General features: G+C 46.2%; 1 protein-coding gene across 2 annotated transcripts in view; it reads left to right on the top strand.

Annotated features, from left to right (window-relative positions):
• Grb10 (growth factor receptor bound protein 10) overlaps positions 1-20978 on the top strand; it is a 120700-nt gene that overhangs the window by 78745 nt on the left and 20977 nt on the right. For both annotated transcript variants that reach the window (XM_050141116.1, XM_050141115.1), the window contains exon 6: positions 17631-17787. In XM_050141116.1, the coding sequence (XP_049997073.1) occupies positions 17631-17787 (157 nt within the window). The remainder of the gene's footprint in view (positions 1-17630; positions 17788-20978) is intronic.

The following is a 20978-nucleotide window of genomic DNA, read 5'->3' as shown; positions in this document are numbered from 1 at the left end:
CTTTTGAAGTGGTACTGTGAAGTAGAGATCCAGTTATTGCCCCCGTGTGAGAAACTGCCCAGTGACAGCCACTCAGCTTATCAGAGACACTGACAAAGGGAATCTTGGCGTCTCAGACTCCCTGAGCAGTGGGCCTGGGGCTCTGCAGGATACCACATCCTCCCGCAGTATGGGAAGGGAGTGACTGTAACAGAGACAGCAGCTTTCTGTTCTGAGCTGCACTTGTGCAGCTGCCCTGCTCACTTACTGCTCAGGTCGGCCCTGGGAATTCAGTTCAAGTGTCACTGTCTCCTACCTTGGGGGAAACTGAGGCCGGTATCAGCATAGACTTGCGTCTGACCTGCCTTCCAGGCCCAGAGTCGTCACAGGCTTCTTTCAAACAAACCGCAGTTTAAAGGGTTCTGTGCTTTCCTGCTTGCCCACCTCCACTGTTCCCTGGCACAAGGAGCCAGCGAGCCCCGGTTTCTGTAGTCTGGTGGCACACAGCACCAGGCTCTGTTCTAATATCCGCTGGCTTTAGAACACTTCTCCCCCTGAGCGCCTCTCAAGCCGCCCACATTACAGCACTGTCAGACTTAGAAGGTGAGGTCAGTGTTCCTTGTCTGGGAGCCAGCACTGTCCTGGCTTCTGCACATGGTCACATGCTGAAGTGCATCTGGGCTGTCTACCTCCCTGGTGACCTTCTGCCTTGAGTAAGGATCCTGATGAGCGTGTATGGTTTGTCCCCGAGGTTGTTTACAAGTTTCCTGTCCTGAAGTAGACCACAAAAGTACTGTCTGGCCCTCGCCTTGGCTGGCAAGAAAATGAGCCTCCTCCCCACCGATTGTCCAAATTTGTAAGAATAAGGAAACCCGGGAATTTTGCCTGCTTGTGTTTTTCTTGGGATCAGAACTGGCTCCTCATGAGAACAGTGCACTGGCGTGTTTGTCGTCAGATTCCTCAAGCCGACTGGGACCAGTGGGAGCAGGGAGGGTGTTTCTCACTTGTGGAAGGCCGTTGTTCTTCGTGGCTGTTTTCATTTTGCATTTATTCTTTGATAACCTCGTGTAAGTAAATTGTGTATTTTGATCATTATCCCTCATTACCTTCTTTAATCTTCCCCAAAAGCCCCATCCTACTTTCATGACTTGGTTGTTAATTTTTTTTATTAAATTTATTTAGTTAGTGGGGGCTCATACAGTGAGTGTGGACATGCAAGGGCAACGTGAAGGACTCAGTTCTCTTCTCTCAGGTGGATTCTGTGGATCAAACTCAGTTCCTCAGACTGGATCACAGGCGCCTTTACCTCCACTTTACCTGCAGAGCTAGCTCACCAACCTTCTTGTTTTTATTCTGACCCATTGAGTATCATTAAGGGTCAAGGTTATTTACTGCACATGGACAACTTATTAGTGGCTACACCACTGAAGAAAGTGGCATGCTTCCCCCCCCCCATAACTGGGGCTTTTCTTGTCTTATTAACTGGATTTGTTCCTTAAATTTTTTTATGCATGTATATAATGCATCCTGATGACTCTCATACTCCTCCCTCTTCCATCCGCCCCAACCCCTCCTCTTCCTGCAGATCTCTTTGTCATATCTCTGTCTTGTTTTGTGACCCACCAAGTTTAACCAGGGCTGTGTGTATGACTGTGGGGTTGGGATGATGTTTTCACCTGGGAGAAGGGCTGTTAATCATCTTTGTGAACTTGAGCCTCATGAAAGTTCTGCGGTGCCTTCTGGGAGTGAGTACCAGGCTAGAGTCCTGAGTCTGCTGTTAGCTGCACATTCTGGGGGTGATAGTATTGCTTGAGTTCCATTTGGGTCCCACTTCTTACTGCTTATTTATTTGCCATTTCTTATGCAGTCAAAGGACATAGTGTTGGGAGCAGAGCCCAACCAGGCATTCTAAAGCATCATAAAATAGACAGTATTTTCAGTTTATCCTGCCTGGGAAAAGTTGCCTCATTTTCTGGAAAAATGGTAGGAAAAGAAGGCAATGTAGAGCTCTTGAAAAAGTACAGAGCCGCAGGGATGCTCAGAAAAAAAGGTAGAGCTGTTAAATAACAGTCGGGAAATGAAAATCATTCTTGCCTTTAGAGCAAAGCATGCTTAAGTCCTGTGTAGGTGAGGGAGTGGCTTTCCTCCACTTCCTTTGACTTTCCTGCCCAAGGGGTTTGTCAGTGGCTGCTTAGTGTGGCAAGAGTGGCTAGTCATAGATGTTTAGACCCCAACACTGCTAGGGGTAGACTGGTTGCTTATCAAAGACGAAGACTCCCTAAGTGCCTGTTCCTTAGAAGATGAGGGTGTGAGTGGACCCCCTCATTGGGACAACTCCTTGAGTCAGTCACAGTGGCCACATACTAAACACCAAAGACCACTCTGCATTATTTTGGGGGATCCTAGAGGGCACATCAGCCACCAGGATAGTAGCTGTGCTATGGCTGAAGTTTTGGCAGATGCTATGCCACAGGAGTCTTCAGTTCACCTAGGTATGACAGTGCTTCCCATAAGTACCTCTGATCCTTTGACTTGGGGACCCTGAAAATGACCAAGAGTGAATGCTTACAACTGGAGATTACCATGTTGAAACCCAAACCCGCTATGGTACTTTGTCCCTTCATCAGTTAGGGCTTGACAGTTTCCGTGCTCCCAGGCTCTGCTCCCCATCCTGCACAGGGACTGTGATGGTAGTGTAGGGCGGTCTAAACCCAGCTCATTACCATCTCCAGACACCCACTCTCCTGAGTACAGCTTGTCTAGGGTGCTGTGGACTCAGCAGCCTGGTGACAGACCCTTGTTTGGAGGGGCATAAGAGACCCATATCACTGAAGGCTGCCATAGTTGCAGATGACAGCGGTCGTAACATGGCTGCTGGATTTATGGATTTCCAAGCTGTCTCAGCCACTGTCAGGATATATTTAGCTGCAGAAAGCCAAACCTGGCTGGCTTCCTTCATGAGGACACTTAACTTTCATGGGATAGAATATCTGGGGCAGAAAGCCGAAGCTGCCCTGGCCTTGTTCTGTGTTGTGGAACTTGCACACTGTCTCTGCAGCTGGTGCTAGTGTGACCAAAGTTGGGACTGTCATTCAGCAGCAACCTTTCTACCACAGTCGGTGAGCCAGGTGCTTGGACACTTGTAGTGGTAAAAGGGGAAACTGAGGGACTGACTATATGAGGTCTCCTGACGCATAGAGTTGTGACTGGCTTGTACTGTTCAAGTCTGCTGAGATAAATGGGGGATCAAAGGAATTCAGAGCTCATCTGATTTGTGCTAGGTAGTGCTGTAGCCAGGACCTTTATGAGTTCCTAACAAGCTCAGCAATGGCCGGCTTCTCTTCCTTTTAGCCAGTGGAGTTTCCTGTGACCACATAATGACTCGTTAGAGCATATTTTTCCATTTGCTGTTTAAACACAATTAGTCTCATATTGTGCCCCATCATTAATGGGGCATAAATATTGTCTCAACTCCAATCAGTTCTTTTTTCTTTGCTTAAGTTTAAAAATTAATTTTCTGGAACTAAATTAATAGCCTTACATAGGATTCCACTTCTGCGTTTACTAATGACCAAAGTGGGGTCTTCTGAGGCTTTAGCTGCCATTCACTGTGTCCCACTTAGTGTAGTGGGCAAATCTAACCCTGGCCACCATGTGAAGGGTAGTCTATCATCATTCCCCAAGAGCCTCAACCACACATTCCCTAGTCCTCCTGCTCTTAGTGTCTCCGTGGTTCGTTGTGTCGTCTTTTTCTGGTACCTTCTGGGATCAGAAGTAGCAGGATCTAGACCTCACTGAGGTTTAGCTTTAGTTCTGGGACCCCTGCATGAGGCAGATTGTGGCTGCTTAAAGAAGTCCTGGGCTATAGCAGGTTTGGAGCAGAGACAGGGATGCCCATCCCCAGTGAGACAGAAACAATGCCAGCATCTCACGACAGCCTAGCATAAGACATACATCATCAGCTTATCCCATTTAAAAATAAAATCCTTTGTTGGGCACACCCATCCCTTTTTCCTCTGACCTGCTGCTCACTCACAGCTTTCCAGGGAGGCCCTGCCTGGTGGCCCGCCGCCCTAGTGTGTGGAGGGTGAGCCCTCACCTCGTACATTAGGACAGGACTAGTGGTCGCTTCTGAGCAACAGCACCTCCGAAGACCTCAGTGTCCTGTCTGTCAGAGAGGGCCAACATCTTTGATCCTAGCCTCTCAGACCACTTGTGAAACTAATTCAGCACATAGGAAAGTGTAGGCACAGGACAGCTGCTTCTATATTTAATAAATACCTAATGCCACAGCTGCCGCTATGGGTGTGTGCTTCATCCTCATCTCCTGTGGAATAGAATAGACCACCAGAGGCTTGCTCAAATTCAGATGAGGTCCTTAAAGGGCAAGGAGGCCTTGCACAGTCAGTAACTAAAGTGTCAAAAGAACAGAATTCATATCTAAGGCCACACACTTGCAAGCCTTTGTGCAAACAAGGTGCCACAACAAGTCCCACGTGGCAAAAACACCTCTGAGCAACGGAACGTTGATATAGCTAGGATTTTACTAGGAGCATCTATGAATTTACCAAAGGCAACCAGGCAAAGAACACCATCTGAGGCTGAAGATTTAGCTTTGTGGTACAGCATTTGTCTAATGCAGGGCTCTGGGTTGGAAAACACATAACTCCATAGTTAGGGAAATCTTGTATTTTCTCCCATGTTCTTGGGAGTTCACATTTCCTGCTTGGTTTTAGAGGACCCAAAAAAGTTAGTAAGGAAAACTCAAGTTAATCTAGAGCCTTTTGAAGTTTAAAAAAGAGAAAAACACTTCATATCTTTTAAATATTTATTAAATATTCTATATTTTAAAAATACTCACATAGAAACCGTTCCCACTGAGCCTATTCTGGGTATGGGGCTGAATTGCCCAAGATAAAATCATGAGGGCTGCCATGACTGTCACAGTTGATTGGTGGTGTTGCTAAGTCCTCAGAACCCTGAGCATTATGGCCCCTGGAGCCAGAGAATAATCCCTACTGCCTGGACGACGTGATGGTACCTTCATGTCTCTGTTCGCCTCTGAACAAATGATGCAATCACAGCAGGGAGTCGTGACCTGGAGCAGACCATGTGCTTGGCTAAAAATGAGACAGGAAATCATCCCAGGAATCTCATGTGAAATCCCAGCCTAGTGTTTCTCTGCACTATAAATATCTTATATAAATTCTATAAATTTGAGAAGCCGGACTGATTACTACAGCCTCAGATCTCTCTTATCTTGAAAGAGTACTGCAAACATGAGCCTTTAAACTTTTATCTTTTTGTGGAAAGAACCACCGTACTCTAGCCGCAGGAGTGAGTCTGTGCTTTGCCTACATATGGACCAGCACGATAAGATCCTTCTGCAGAATCAGGGCCCAGCAAGGGTCCCGGGCATTGGTGATTCCAAAAAGAGCCTCTTGGTCTGCTGGGAACCAGAAAGCATTTTCCTGGGAAAATTGATTTGCAAATTCTTACTTGATGTTTCGACTTTAAATTTCATTAGAAAATGGGAAGGTCGCCAGCTAGTGAACCTCTTACCTGATTAGCTTCTGTCCTAGTTAGCTCCAGCTGTCAGCTTGACACAGCCCAGAGTCCTCTGAAGGGAGGTTCAATTCAGAGATTGCCCAGATCAGATTGGCCCGTGGCCATGTCTGTGAGAGATTGTCCTGACTGATGATTGATGGAGAAGGGCCCAGCCCATGGCTGGGCAGCTCTGTCCCTAGGCAAAAGAGCTGTATAAGGAAAGCTAGCCAAGTGAACTAGCCGTTTCCCTCCCACAACGATAGGCTGAGATAGAAGTCAAATAGCCCTTTTCCTACCAAGTTGCTTTTGGTCAGTTTGTCATTGCAACATCAGAGAACAAGCTGGCATACCTTTCATGATGGTTTGGTTTGTCATCTTCCTTGTGTTTGTATTAGAATTCACGGTTCCCCCTGCAAGAGTTCCCCGTTATGTCCACAGCCTGTGAATATCTGCTCTTCAGAAATGCAGGCTAAGCATCTCTCATCCAAAAGTGAAATCTGAAATGCTCCAAATTCTGACATGATGCCAAAAATGGAAGATTCAACCTAGGCTATGTCATTAAACTATTAACATTAAAATTATTGTTTTATTATATAACCTTCAGTCTAAAGATTAGTCCACTCATGAAACATAAATTTTACATTTAGATTTGGGTCTCCTCCCCAGGTAACCTCATTGTGTATACGCAAATACTCCCCTGACTGAAGTAACTCAAAGTCACAAACATTTCAGGTAGGCCACACTTGGCCTATGAGCAACTGAGAGATGGGTATCTTCCCACAGTCCACACCTCTGGTCGTTCCTCCTGGTTTAGAACAAAGGTATCTCATGAACTTGCAAAGTGAAAAAGTCTCATAGCTTTTTGTCTTGGCTGAGATACTGCCATGAGGAAGTGTTCACCACCATTACCAAAACCCATCCATGAGACAGACCATGAGGTGTTTACCACCATTACATTAAATCTTACCCTTTTTGCTCTTGTGGGGAGTATTAATCTGCATACAAAACTGCATTGCTGGGCTGAGTGGCTTTGCCTGTCCTGTGAGGCTTCTTTTTGCCCCGCCTAGATGCAGCTGCCCAGCTGGCAGTATGTGTCTTGCATAACTCCTACATCCTCCTGTCTTCCACGTCCTTTTACCCATCTCCCAGACTTCCACCCACCTCAGTCCCTTAACCAGCCTGAGTGGACTCATAGCAAATGTAAAAATGATAGCGAATCCCTGGAGAGAAGCAAGCAAGGGTGTTTTGAGTGCCTTCAGCGGGGGAATGTGGTAAACATCCTCCCGTGGCCATGGGTGCCAAGTCTCCTCATTTCTAGGAAAGAGAACCCAGATGTTGACCTCATCTAGAAAGGTTGATAATTCCATGTCTCCTGCTTTTCTAGAGAGCTACTTACAAATGACTGGCTGTTTGTCTTCACCTTACCTCACAGTCCTTTTCTCCTTGTGAGTTCATCAGCAGGCATCCGCGCTGCATGGAAGCAGCAGGTCCTAACGATTTTATGCTGTCCTGGCTCTGAGATTCGTTTATGAGTAGTGCATTCCTCGGCTTTTGTTCCCTGGAAGTGCTTCTGTTCACACCGTCCCTAGTTCCTCCACCGAGCACTGGAAAGGAACCCGACCAGTGGCAGGAATATCATAAATACTTGAAGAAAAGAGAAGCAACATTGTTTTCTTTTTTCATTTAACTTTGGAGTAGAAATATGACCATGATCTGAGTCCTGACTACTTAGCCATCGCACAACAGTGCAAGAACAGTAAATGTGTTAGCTTGCCATCATTTCAGCAAAATCTACCTGAGGTAACAATCTGTAAAGAGAAAAAGGTTATTTTGACTGAGAGTTATGGAGGTTTGTGGCCCTCCTTGGGATGGAGGTGCTGCTGGCAAGAGAGGCGCATCATGGCAGAAGCACATAGCAGAGTAAAGTCTTCACCTCAAGATGTAGCAACCAAAACACAGAGTGCCACAATGTCTCCTTGAAGGGCATGCCCACAGTGACTGAAGAGCCACCCAGAGCTTCCATTACCCTAATTTCACCAGCCTAGGGACCAACTCCTGGACACGTGGGCCTTCTGGGGCTACTCATTCAAGCTGTAACAGTAAGACAGTTGATCCTTTCTTGTAGCTTTAGGTTTCTAAATATGTCCCCCAATAAAAGGACTAAAGAGTGAAAGTGACCTATTACAAGGAGGCAGCTTGAAGAGCAGAGAATAGTCACTTGAGTGCAGGGCAGGAAGTCTTGAGCAAGTGGTCCTAGTAGACACTTCTAGGAGTGGGACACAGAACAGCATATTGGCCCTTCAGACCTGGCAACCCAAAGGGGTCTCAGCTTTCTCTCTAGTGGCACAGCTGCCCTGAAGTGAAGCCTGGACATGTTCTACTGAGCAGCCATAGCTCTCCAGAGCTTTCCAGTTTGTAGGAAAGTCCCAGAAAACAAAATCTACCCTTTAGGGAGTACGAGCCCTGGCAGGGAATGTAGTTCAGTCCAAGTGGGGTCTGTAAATTAGATAATGGCATGGGCCACTGATAATTTCCGGCTTCTGATCATTGAACTACAGTTAGGTAAGAATGTTCTAAAAGTCACGCAGTCTGTTTAACAGACCCAATGAGACAGAAGAGAATGGAAATGTGAGCGAGTAAATGGGGCCAGATGTTGCTGTTTGGGGAACCCTGATGAAGAACATGCAGAAAATCTGAACTACTTAAAAATTTTGTGCAAGTGTGAAATTATTACAAAACAAGATGCTAATCCAAAAAGAACAAAAAGCCCTCTGCTTAAAACTAAAAATATGCTCTGTGTACACACGAGGTGACAGAAATCTCCAGGGCATGCCACCAAAGTTCTCCATATCTACAAGAACCACATCTTTGAATTTTTGGTGTCCCATACCAGAACTAGATAGTCTCTATATTATTTTCTTCCAGGACTCAAGTCCAAGTTGTTTTTCTTGCCAGGGATATTATCAAAACCTCCAGCTCAGCTAGCCTCTACCTTCTGCTACCTTCCCAAAAGAGGTCCCCACCCAGGACCCAAGTGACACCTTTAAAACAGAGGGTGGCACCTTTTGCATAGTGAGTTCACATTCGGGGTAAATGCCCATGTGTTCCCTGCTTCTTTCCCTTTCCCCTTTCCTGAGGTCATCTCTTTAGCTTCTGGTATCTGATACCTTGGCTTCTGCCTCTGTGTTGGTCATCTGTGTCCCCCAGTTAAATGGAGCTCCATAACTCCAAAGACATTTGTCGGAGGGCCAGATCCCTAGAACCTTCATACCTGGCTCTTAATGGGTCCTTGGGGAGTATCAGCTGAGGGAATGAGTTTTAGCATGCACATCTCACCTCAGCCGTGCAGATGAACCCGAAATAACTTGCAGAGTTCCACCCAGTCCAACTCAAGTCTTTTTAAAATGTAATTATAAATTACATTTTAGGTTTATTTCATGCTATGTGTGATAACTACAATTTAAAAGTATCCACTTTTTTGAAAATATTATATATCTTACATGTAGCTGTGTATTACTGATTACTTTGATGGGATTGCTAAATTATAAAAATATTGTGAGTGGGTGCCACAACTTTAGGCAAAGTTGCAGTCTAGCAGTTGAAAGTTGTTAAATGATTTCTTACTCACTCTGTTTTGCTGAGGTTATTAATAAAGGCAGCTGTACTAGAATTGTACTATCAGTTGCAAAGAACTGTCTTCCATTCATAGATGTATCCCCCCCCCCCATGCACTACCCTGTCACCTTTGTAGAGATGTCTGTGCTGCTGACATTGGCCAGGCCCAGTGAAGGAGCCAGGCACTGCTTCTGCCAAAGCACCCCTCCCCTCTCTGCCCTGGCAGGGTGGGAATGGAACTCACAGCAGGCAGCCCAGCATGATAAGGCTTTCTTTGTACATGACACTTAGGAATGATCTGTGTGTCTTTTAAGAGCCACCTACTCATGGGAAAAGAACCTCAGATAAAAGGAATCCACCAGAGTCTAGCTCTTTTCATATAACTTCCATCTGTGTCCAGCCAGGAGACCAGAGAAAAATGAACAGCAACAGTACAGCAGGTTTTTTTAAAATTTTGGAAACAATAAATTTTCACATTAAAGGCGAAGAGTTAAACAAACACTGGCAGAAGGTATATGGGGCTGGGCATGTAGCTCAATTGGCAGAATGCTTGCCTAGCATCCATGAAGCCCTGGGTTTGATCCCTGCAGGGTGTTTCATAAAACCCATGTGGGTGATATATGCCTATAATTCAGCACTCAGGAAGTAGAAACAGGAGAATCAGAAATTTCATGATCATCTTTGGCTACATAGTGAGTTTAAGGTCAGCCTGGGCTACATGGGAACCTTTTCTTCAAGGGGGGGGGGGCGGTATGGTTATGGCTGTAATGGCTAGTGTTACTTCTCAGCCTGACAAACCCTAGAATTGCCTAGGAGATAGACCTCTGGGGGATTATCTTATCTTTACTGTGTGCTTAGGCACTAAGTCACATTTATCTTTGCTCTCTGTTCCTGATTCTGGATGTAGTGTGACCAGCTGCCTCAAGCTCCTGCCTCTGCACCGTAATCTGGAACTGTGAGCTGACATAAACCCTTACTCCCCTAAGTTACTTTTGTGGGTATTTCATCACAATTGTTAAAGATGAGACTAGTCTCTCCTAAATGCAGTCTCATTTCCAGAGGTGAGCAGTGTGGACAGCATCCACATATGGTGTTCGTAGAGTTGATAGGCATTTCGGTGTGTTGTGTCACACAGAGGTATCAGGACTCATTTTTAACTGACTACCCCTCTGATGAGCATTTTCACTGTGTGTAATTCCATCCTTATTACTGTAATAAACAAAGTTGAAGTGACCATCTTTTACATATGTCTTTGGTCACTTAATAGATGGGGGGAATAGATTCCTAATAGTGTCATTGCTGGGCTAAATGATTTACGGTTTATGAGTATATGCACATATATATAAAAGTCATTTTATAAATAGTGTCAAATACAGTCTGTCCCTTGGAATGAAATGTGAAGGCATGTGGTTTGGTGGGACTGGCCCCTGGCCTGGGTCTGTGATTTGTTGCAGTCTGGTTTTAAATTCCTACCACTGGCCTCACATCCCTGGGACTCTGGGGCGACAGTGGCCCAGGATGTGAAGGCAGAGGACCAATCCATCATGTTGATTAGTTGTTTCTGTAGTTTCAAGAAACCCTAGAAGATGTTTACTGAGCCTGACTGGAACAGAGGGACAAACCAAGAGGTTCAAGGCAGTGTCATTTGCTTTCATATCTGTCCTGGAAAGCTCTTTGACTCTGAGAACACCAAGCAGTTGGAAGAAAGGGCTAAGAGATACACCGGTGGTTTCAGGTCCTCGTCCCTTTCTGAGGTTCTGTTCAACAGAACCTTTATCCCTTGGTTTAAAGGACTTAGCACACATGCTGCTATTTCTTGGTTTGAATTTCTTACTTGCTTGTCCTACAAACACATCTGCCCAGCAAGCCAGAAGTTGTCAATGGTGTCCTCAATGACAAGTTTTGCTTGGGTTGCCAGAATTTTAGTACTGGAAACACCGTGGTCTGCGAGGGTGTGGCATCCATGAATGCACTGTGTTGTCTCTCGGTATATGGTGGCCTGTTGGCACTCAGCTGACTCTGTCAGGAATCATTTGCTGAGGGCAAACTCTTTGTTAGCTACTTTCATTCACTGCCCTGTGTGGCACTTGAGCCTGTAGGACCATCCTGTTTTACTGCCTGGAACACCCAGTCGGAGGGGTTGACACATGCAGCAGGTAGCAGTGCCTAGGAACAGATCTTGGACATATGGACTGAAAGGCTATGCTGTCCCACAGTTTCTACTGTTGTGGGTGTAAGGAGTTGGCACCAGGGGAACTATCTACCCAGGAAATTGGGAAAACTGAAAATCTGGAGATGACAGATGGATTTGTCCACAATTTTACTTGTTCCTCAACAACTTGAGCATTTTGCCCGAAATGTCTGGCAGACTAAGTTCTTGGGAAATGTTTAAACCTAGTAGAAAGATATTTTAACAAGGCTTGGTATCTAGCAATTCATCTTAAGAAAATAAACATATGCACTAAGATATATATTTGAAGATAATCTTAAAGAATTCTATAATAAGAATGAAAAGCCGAGGGGGGGGGTGCGGGCAGCGTGGGAGAATTCCGCTTCTTTTGATGACATGGCGAGGCGTTTATGATGTAACGCGAAGCTACACAGCCCAGCTTAAAAGTGTGTGTGCAGTATGATTACAATTCTGTCAGGGTTTCTATTTATAAATATCTGTGCAGAAGAATGCTGTCCCAGTGAGTCTGCGAACTGTCAGTGATTAGCAGTTTGTTTCCCCTTTGTTCCTTACTGTATTTTTCCAGTTTGATACGAGAATCACGTCATTTCTATATAAAGCTGACCTATGTATGCGCCCTTATCCATCATCTTTATAGAAATGTATTTATATATGTGTGTACATATTGGTATTGTATAGATAGGTTCCTATGTACATATTCTTACATGTAACTGTATGTTGTGGTATCACGATGCTTGAGTTCAAGCAGCCTTTGAGACTTAAGAGCTCTAAAGCCCAATATTAGTGATGATGGCCACTCTGGAAGGACAAAGAGAAGCTGTAAAATACTTTCTTTAACTGAAAAGGTAAGAGTAAATCAAGTATTTTGATAGCAGTGCCTTGTTCGAATAACTTTTACCACAGTGCATCTTCAGAATTGTTTTGTTTTATTATGAAGCTGTATTGTTTGTTATTTTAAGCTGTTAATTTCAGCCATGTCTGTAACTAAACTTCATCATAGGCTCACAGTTATAGAAAAACACATGTAGCTTATAGTACTATCCTTTGTTCCAAGCAGCTCCGGGGGCCTTGAACAGAATCCCTTGACTGAGAGCAAGGAGGCCTTGTCTTTTCACTCCTCTTTGATTCACTAGTAAATTTTTCCTAAGCTGTTTTCAGTTTTACTTGATATGACAGGGTGCCAGTTTATGAAAGTTGGTTTTGTCAAAATAGCAGGCTTTATGCGTCTCAGGTGAGTCAAACGTGCATACGCAGTAAGTAAAGGCCTTTCTGTTGAAGTAGAACTGGTGCAGGGGCAGCCCTGGCTGGTGAGAGGCCCTTCCCTGTAGAGAAGTGTGAGCCACGACTGCAGAGGCCCGTCAAGTTTGAGAACTATTTTTAGCGATAGAACGGTTTGATTTGTAAGGAGTTCTCAAGGACTTAAAATATCTATAAATCTTACTGAAAAGTGAGTCTGATAAGATTCTGTGAATCACAGACTTTCCAAAGTAGAGTTAAGTTGGTTGCTGAGCAGGGTCATCCGTTGTTATGGTTAGGGAGTCGTGATCGTGGCGTTGAGTCCTGCACTTCGGGATCAGCCCTTAGAGACAAAACCGTGCTATCTATACCTTAGAACAAAGCTCAGGAAGACTCCGTGGAATTACATTCCATTTTCCTAAAATTAATTTAGCACATCTTATTTACCCTAAAACTCCTAGGCATCAAGCTCCCTTCTATTCCTCTATTTGTGGGTATTAAGGACGTCTCAACTCAAAAATATTGGAGCTTCTGTAGCAGGAAGGATACGAGGTGCTCTGAGAGGCAGCTGGTTGGTAAAGGAAGAAACGACCAGCTAGGTCAGAGAGCCCTGAGTCCAAACCCTTTCCCTGGGATTGACTATTCTTGTCACTGGGGAAGCCCTGCTGCCTCCAGACATTATTCTGAGGAGACTGATTTAATGTCTGCCTTGAGGCTAGCTCTCCTCCTGCTGTCTTAGCATGACTTTTCTGCCTTTGCCCATCTAGATCCTGCAGTTTCAGAATAAAAGTCACTGCACATGCTTCTTCTGGTCCTCTGATTGCAGCCAGCCTCTCCAGAAGTGAGGTCTCTAGAGTAGCAACAATTCTCTTACAACCCTACAAGGTTTTTTGATCTAAGGAGTTATTTAGATGGAGATGAAGAATGAGGACAGCTCAGGGTCCCAGAGCTTCTGCTTTCAGACACCCACCACTGTCGCAGTTACTGTGCCGCGTCTGGGAAGAGCGGACCTTAGTGATGCTGGGCCATCAGCCTGCACACCCCAGGGACCAGGCCGTCTACATGGGGAAATCTCGCACTGCAGACAGCTGGTGAGGGGGGCCAGGGAGGCACAGAGCTTCGAGTGTCCTGTTTTCTATTTTTATAAGGTGAGCCTCTGGCACAGTTTCACTGCCAAAGTCAGAAGATCTTTTGAATTCAGTAACAAGATTCCTTAGTCCCCAGCCAGCAGCAGCAGCAAGGTCTGACTAGTACAGGAAGCTGTGGTGAGAGTGTGTGCCAAGGCTGGGAGCAGGGCAGCCCAAAGACCCCGTACTGTCCACCTGCTGGGGACCACGAAGACAAAAAGCCAGGCATCCCAGACTGTAGCTTGGGGCCACGGAGCAGATGTGCCTCAGCACCTCTTGTTCTTAAACACCTTCCCTTTTTTCTGCAAAGAAAGGAGCCTTTGTTCCTTCCTCTATATGGTGAATGTATAGGAAATGACAACAGAAAGTCTGGGAACAATGGAACGTTTTATTACCTCATCAGGACCCTTACAGCAGAGTGTGTAGTGGGCCAATCCAGCAAAAAAGCAATCCCTCCCCCATCCTTCTCTAAAAGAGAGTTTCATGTTGTTGACGTAATTGTGCCTGTTCTCTTTCATACTATTTATTTTTAAAGCAATTAACTATTTGGTCGTTTTCTTTGTGATACTTTTCCATTGCATCTTAACCAGTTGAGGTCTGCTTTCTAAGAACTAAGAATGCTGGGGAACAGGCATTTAGAGCCCTCCCCATCTGTCTACTAAGTTGCCTCCAGGCTTTCAGCTGGCCCAACCTACTCATTGTGGGTCTATGGATAAAGATGACTGTAAGATTTTCAAAGAGACATCTGAGGAGCCAGTTTCATATCCAAACTGGGATGCTGCTGTCCCTCACGGGTTCCCACTTCACAGATGGAGAAACTGAGACTCAGAAAAGTTGAGTAAATCAGGAAAGGATTTGTGGCTCCCTCTGACTCCAGAGTTAGAGTTACCACCTAGAGCCAGTCCCAACTGCCATACCAAAACTTTTTGCCAGTGCCAAAGTTGCATACATGGAGCATCAGACTTTGTGTATTCCACTCATTGACAAAAGAGTGCCCCGTGGTTCAGATACAGAAAATAAATCTTGGGCAGATAGCTGGCTGTGTCAGGGTAGAACTGTGGGTCTCCAGCTTCCTTGCCTCCTAGTTCTGCACAGATTCCCGCGTGCCCTGGACAGTTTGCCCATGGAAAATAACTGCCAGAGCTATGGCTCCTACCCTGCTGCTGAAATGTGAGTTGCTGGGGGCCCAGAACCTTGATCTCCTTGAGAGAACCTTCTGTGTTCACCCTGGTTAAGAAATGAGAGCATTCAGTATGCCTCAGAGGCCCAGGCTGCTCCTGCTCCCAGGAGCTCTTGGCCCAAGTTCTTGCACAGACCTATGAAATATACAACCCTTACTTGATTCCTTAATGAGCGCCAGCACAGCTCAGAGGTCTGCTAAGGGGGCAGATGACAGTGTGGCACAAAATGCTCCATCTAGAACCCTCCTTTGAAAGATCCTGTGGAAGGAGGTTGGAGCCGCACACAGCATTCGCTTTGTGCCTTATATATTCGCTACAAAACGTCCCTTCTGTAGTTTCCAACATTTACCCAGATCAACACTGCTGGTATGTGTAATGGTTTTTCCAGAGTTCTGTCTTGGAGGTTGTTTGGCTTGCGGGCAGCAGGCCCTGTGGAGTTTGGGGAAATAGCCAAAGAATGGTGTGTCAGTTAGAGTCTATAACGGGAGGTGTGTGCTTTTCTGTCTGTTCTCTTTCACAGGCTTTGGGGTTCAGGGGGAGGGGAGAAAGTCTCAGCCTTTTTTTTTTTTTTTTTTTTGCCCATCACGTACTGCCCTGTCCTGCCAACCCAGCTTTTTGTGGGAATCTCAAAGACGTGGAGATAAACCTGTGACAGAGTACGTGTTAGCTTGTACTGCCCAGACTATATATAGATGGGGGGGGGGGGGGAGGCCCGCGGGCTGTGGAGCATCTGAGGGGAAAAAGGGAGTTTAAAGAAAAATGCAGTGGGCTCAAAACAGACTTTGAAACGTGGAGCCACGGCTGATCTGGGCAGGAAGAGTGGCGAGTGGACTTGGGGAGACATGAAACACATACTTCACCGCCACATAACTTTCCTGGAGGAGACAGTGTTTGCTGTAACCACATAAATGTTTCGAAGCTTAGGAAAGGAAGAGCATTAGGAGGCTGATCCGGGGAGTGGAAAGCTTCACAGATTCAGGAGGCCCTGCACACTGCAAACCAGAATATCAAATGCATTTCTACTTTCCAAATTTCTGTTTCTTTTATGTTAAAGCATTTTAGAAAGAATGTTCCTGCCTAGAGACCACAGACATATTTTCTTGATTTGAATTAAGTGTTAGTTCCTAGACTGAGTCAGTCATGTGAGCCCTGTGTAGGCTTCTGCTTTGCTGGGAGAGGCAAACTTTCACTGAGTGAGACAGAAATTCCAGAAGAGGGAGGGGTATTTTTCTTTAAAAGTGAAAGTGGGTTTGAAAGCAAATCCTGGTATTTTTCTGAGTCAGGGAGCGGCAGGAATAGAGAGGCCCTCTGGGTTCCCCCAGCTTGTCTCACGTAGAGAAGTGTCCTGCCTGACACCCCTGAAGCATCCCCACCCCCATCTGGGAGTTCCAAGCCAGAGGAATAGGACCTCTTTCTCCCCAGCCTCAGGGCTACTTTGTCCTTCACTAGTAGGACCCTTCTCTGCTCCGTGAAGTGGGTGTAGCTCCTAGCCCTGGGGCCACAGTCCCCTCCCCAGTGCTGCCATCGACTCCCCTCCATAGAGCCATCCTTCTAAGCACGTGAACTGGAGAAGGGGCAGAGAACAGGGCTAACCAGAAACAGATTATCTATGGCAGACTCAGCACTGAAGTTGCCGCTGATGGCAGGAGTTGGGGACAAAGATTAGGGAGAGTTTGTTCTGAACCCAGAAGATGCACGTGCTCTAGCCCGGTGGTCTGTTGTTTCGCTGCCCTTGTTGTGTGCTGATGATGCTGTCGCCATAGTCGTCAGCCTTAGGACCCATGGGGTGGCTACATCAGTCCGGGGAAGGCACAACTGGGCTGTTGGAGTGCTTGGATTCCTACCTCGGGGACAAGTAAGATGGCAGGCAGGCGGACAGGAGCAGCCTTGATCAGGGCAAAGCCCTTGCTGGACCATGAGCCTGACCTCCCAGGGAAGGTAGGGAAACACCAGGAACAAACTACCAGGCAGTAGTCATTCGCAGTTTAAACTGCCACCTTGTCCCTCCAACTGCTGTTCCCATGCTATCAAGGTAAGAGTCTTGGTAGAGCTTTGTTGTGGAGGGTTTTGTTGTGGTGGTTGTTTTTGTTTGTTTAAATACATCCCTTAAAGACTGCATCCCTGTCAATGGAGCAGGGACCATTTTTAATCTCTAAAATTTCCGCTATGCTTTTTTTTTTTCCCTAGGAACTACTTGGTGTCCGTAGATCTGAATAGGACCTGGAAACTGTAGCTTGTTTTCAGTATTTTAGGAGAAGAGCCAAACAATTTCATGACTGTATTCTTCTGTACCCCTTTCCATCGGTCTATCTGTTTATCTCAACTTCCTCCTGGGCCTCAGGAACTAGGAAGGATGTCGAGAGAAAAAGAGCTGCAGGCCCTTTGGACTCTGGGAATAGAGAGAAAGGGGTCATCACAGTTTAGGGGAGGAGGAGGGTCATCTCAGGCATTTGTTGCATTTGTACAAGTGTAAACTGTCCAACCTGGAACCACTATAGTGTTTGAGTGAGTTCTGTGATTCTCTAAGCCAGGCTGGTGGCTTGGCTGAGTGTTGTCTATGCCTATGAGATTCCCTGTCCTTCCAAAGAGAGGGAAGGGAGCCCCATAGCCCTTGACCTACATCTGTGGAGCCTGAGAGACCACTTGTCTGTGTGTTGAAACACTAATGTTTTTACTTGTGTTTTATCTTGTCTTTTTTTTTTCTTGTAAATGCAAAGTTGTTTCATCTGTGCTTGTCCCTTTTGTGTGTTGCAGGATGTCAAAGTCTTTAGTGAAGATGGGACAAGCAAAGTGGTGGAGATTCTCACAGACATGACAGCCAGGGACCTGTGCCAGTTGCTGGTTTACAAGAGTCACTGTGTGGATGACAACAGCTGGACTCTGGTGGAGCACCACCCCCAACTGGGATTAGGTAGGGGACGGGTCGCCCGGCTTGGGAACAGCACCTGGGGACCTCAGTGTGTAATCAAATGGCCATGCCCACAGCCAGATGTAAATGTGTCACCATCTCCTGCCACATGGGAGGTGGTAGTAAGCCGCTCGGCATTCCTTCCTGCCCTTGCTTTCTCCTCAATTTCACTCTCCCTCCTTCCCAGTCCTCACCCTCTGATAATCTGAGAATCTCACCTTGGGTGCTCAAAGCAGTAACTTCCCGAAGGCTCAGCATAGGTGATAGATTCTCTAGGACTTAGTTCTTCTTCCAGAACCTAGGGGTGCTTGGAGCCCATCGGCCAACTGGGTTACATCTCCCCATCTCAGAACAGCTCAGCCTGTTCATAGACAGAAGGGAGCCATGGTTCCCTGGGGTAGCCACGGGGAGGCAGATACATTATAAAGGGCTCTCACAGTGCTTGCTTGGCAGCTTTCTGAGGCAACGCTTGCACTGCACACAGGCATGTATATATCTGTATCTTGCCTACAGAACAAGAGCGCATATTATACCATCATTAAATATTTGAAAACATGTACTATTTCCAGAACTTGCTGAGGTGCATCTTATAGTTTTATACATTTTTTTAAATTTATTTATTTATTTTTGTTCGGTTGATTCATCGCAGACTTTTGTTTAAAGGTTTCTTTTCCACACCAGCTCCTTCCCTTGTTAGGGACCAAGTGAAGCACGTTTACCGAATGGGCTGGATTTTAGGGAGGATTCTGTGAGTTTTTAAAGTTTTTTAGATTCACCATCTTTAGGTGAACAACCCCAACACAGGCTCCATTTCTGCCTTCCCAGTTCTCGCATTTCTCTCCGTGAGAAGTGTGTGTGTGTTGTTTTATTCAAACCTACCATTTAATTTTAAAAAAAAACAACAACAACAAAACACAGCTTTGTAGCTCTTTAAAAGGAAATCCTATTTCTGCCACAGCCCCACAGCAGTCTCTTGTCAGGGTCCCACCGGTGGAAAGATGCAGTGCTCTGTGGTTCTTCTCAGAAAGCCCTGTTCATGTCCCAGCGTTAACCTGCCCTGCTGTGGATGAGTGAACCACAGACTTGTGGGAGGCTCTTTGTAATGGATGTTGCTCTAGGGTGTGTTTTTTGGGTCCTGGCCTAAAGAGTGGGGCCTCACCTCTGCTCAGTGTGGAACCACCCTGCCCCACATTCCTGGGTATCGCTGTCTCCGTGGAAACGACTCTCTTAGGCAATTCTATATTGAGTCTTCTTATTAGGGAGGAGGACACACAAAAGGGAAACTGTAAGTGCAAGTCCTTCAGGCAGATTCTAAAACAGATTACAACACAAAACTGTTACGATTGGGGGCATGAGGCTAGCGGATAGCATTCTGATATTTTTGGTTTATGTGTGTTCTCAGATTAAGGTTTTTCCAAACAGTGCTACCGTGCTGATCTTAGCAGCTGAAATACTGGAAACTCCTGATGAACAGCACTTCCTATAAGGCCTCCCTGCTGGAAATTCTTTAGCCTTGGTGTGTGGGGACAGTCAGTGATTAAGGCCAGCAAGTGTGCTAGCATAGGGTAGATGGAGAAGTCCCATCTGTTCAAGTGTATGAGCTGCGAATCTCTAGACTCTCCCCTTCCTCCAGGAAAGTTTCCCACAGAGACAATGCAGCGATAGAACATAGCCATCCCACACACATAGCAAACAAACAGAGTACTTTTTAAAGAAATTTTACAAAATACACTTTTAAATGTGCAAAACAGTATTTTGGCGCTTCATCCCCTGCACTTGAGCATGGAATTGCAGCGTGGGGTCTTTTGGTTCCAGGGCTCTCACATTCAGGCCCTGACATGTTGCAAGCATTGAGCAGGAAGAGTCCAGGGATAGGGAGCTTTGTGTTTGTTCGAGTCAGGTATGGCAGTGCCTTGGACATGGACACCTAAAGAGTGCCTTTTGGTCCTCAGTGACCAGAAGGAGCCTACCCTGGCTTGGTGTTCCTTCCATAGCTCCCTGGCCATTCATTTGAAAACGCCGCGTGATATCTTTTCCCCGTTAAAATATACAGATAGAAAGAAAGCTGCTGACTGACTTGGCGTCAAGGAGGCTTGGGCACCCTTCCTCGCCTGGTGCCATGATTCCCAGCAGTCAAGCAGGAGGCCTGAGACTTTCTACCAGGTGGGAGGGGCTGAGCCAAATGAAAGGCTGTACTGAGAGCCTTGTGCTGTGCTCTGGTCTGCACGCTCTCTCCATGCCATCTGGGCTGGCCGAGTTTCTGCCGAGGCTCTAAGTAGCTATGTGCTTTAAAAGCAAAGAGGTACAATTTTCTCTTTGAGTTGTCTGATGCTCAAGCCTTTCTGTCAGAGTGAGGTATTGATACAGATGCTGAATATCATTGCAGATATTTGAAAAACAGCAAATGGCCTTTGAGGAGTCTCCACTTCCTCCGCTTGAACACAGAGTAGTTTAGAAATATCCTAAAGAAAAGTATTGGTCCAGTTTTACTCAGAACCCCTGGAACAGCAGGAAGTTCACAGGCAGGCCCTTGATGGTAACATGTTGTAGGCCACAGCTGTGCCTAGAGGCCTTCTACGGCAGCCCGAGGAAGGGTTTAGCAGGGCTTCTCCACTGCTCCCCAGCTTACTGCGGAAGGAAGCAGGAGTTGACACTGCAGCTGGTTTGCATGAAGAGTCACAATGAGGCCCCTCTGGGGGTCACCAGACTGTCGGGGGAGGGGAGCGTGATCATTTAGGGCTGCATAGGCCAGCTCAGTAGTCACTGGTTACCTGAAACCACAGTGGGGCCCAGTTTCCCCTGCTCCTTCCCCGGGCATCAGGCCCTCCCCTCTGTGTACGTGCAGGATGTGTGCAGCTTGCCCAGGAGTTCTCCCAGAGAGCTTCTGTTGGGGGTCAGAGCTGTAGAGACCACAGCGTTGGTCTTAGCTGGGAAGCTCCCCCACAGGGTCCTTTGTGTTCCTCAGAGCTCTTTGGAAAGCACCACACTTTTTGATTTAGAGCGAGCCACTGCATCCTTACTTAGGCGGCTGCTACCTCCCTTTTTACTCTGTATTTTAAATGGAAAAGTAATTTATTCTGTAAAACAACCACCCACAGGTTATGGGGTTGTTGAGTTTTGTTTTTAAGTTTGTTTAGAATATTTTCTCTGAGTAAAACTCCTAATGGAATTCACTGATCTGTTTTTAGACGAAG

The sequence above is a fragment of the Alexandromys fortis genome, unplaced genomic scaffold (genome assembly GCF_014885135.2).
Source record: "Alexandromys fortis isolate MF-2015 unplaced genomic scaffold, M_Fortis_MF-2015_v1.1 scaffold_7, whole genome shotgun sequence".
Taxonomy (NCBI): Eukaryota; Metazoa; Chordata; class Mammalia; order Rodentia; family Cricetidae; genus Alexandromys; species Alexandromys fortis.
This window is presented reverse-complemented; position numbering and strand designations above follow the sequence as displayed.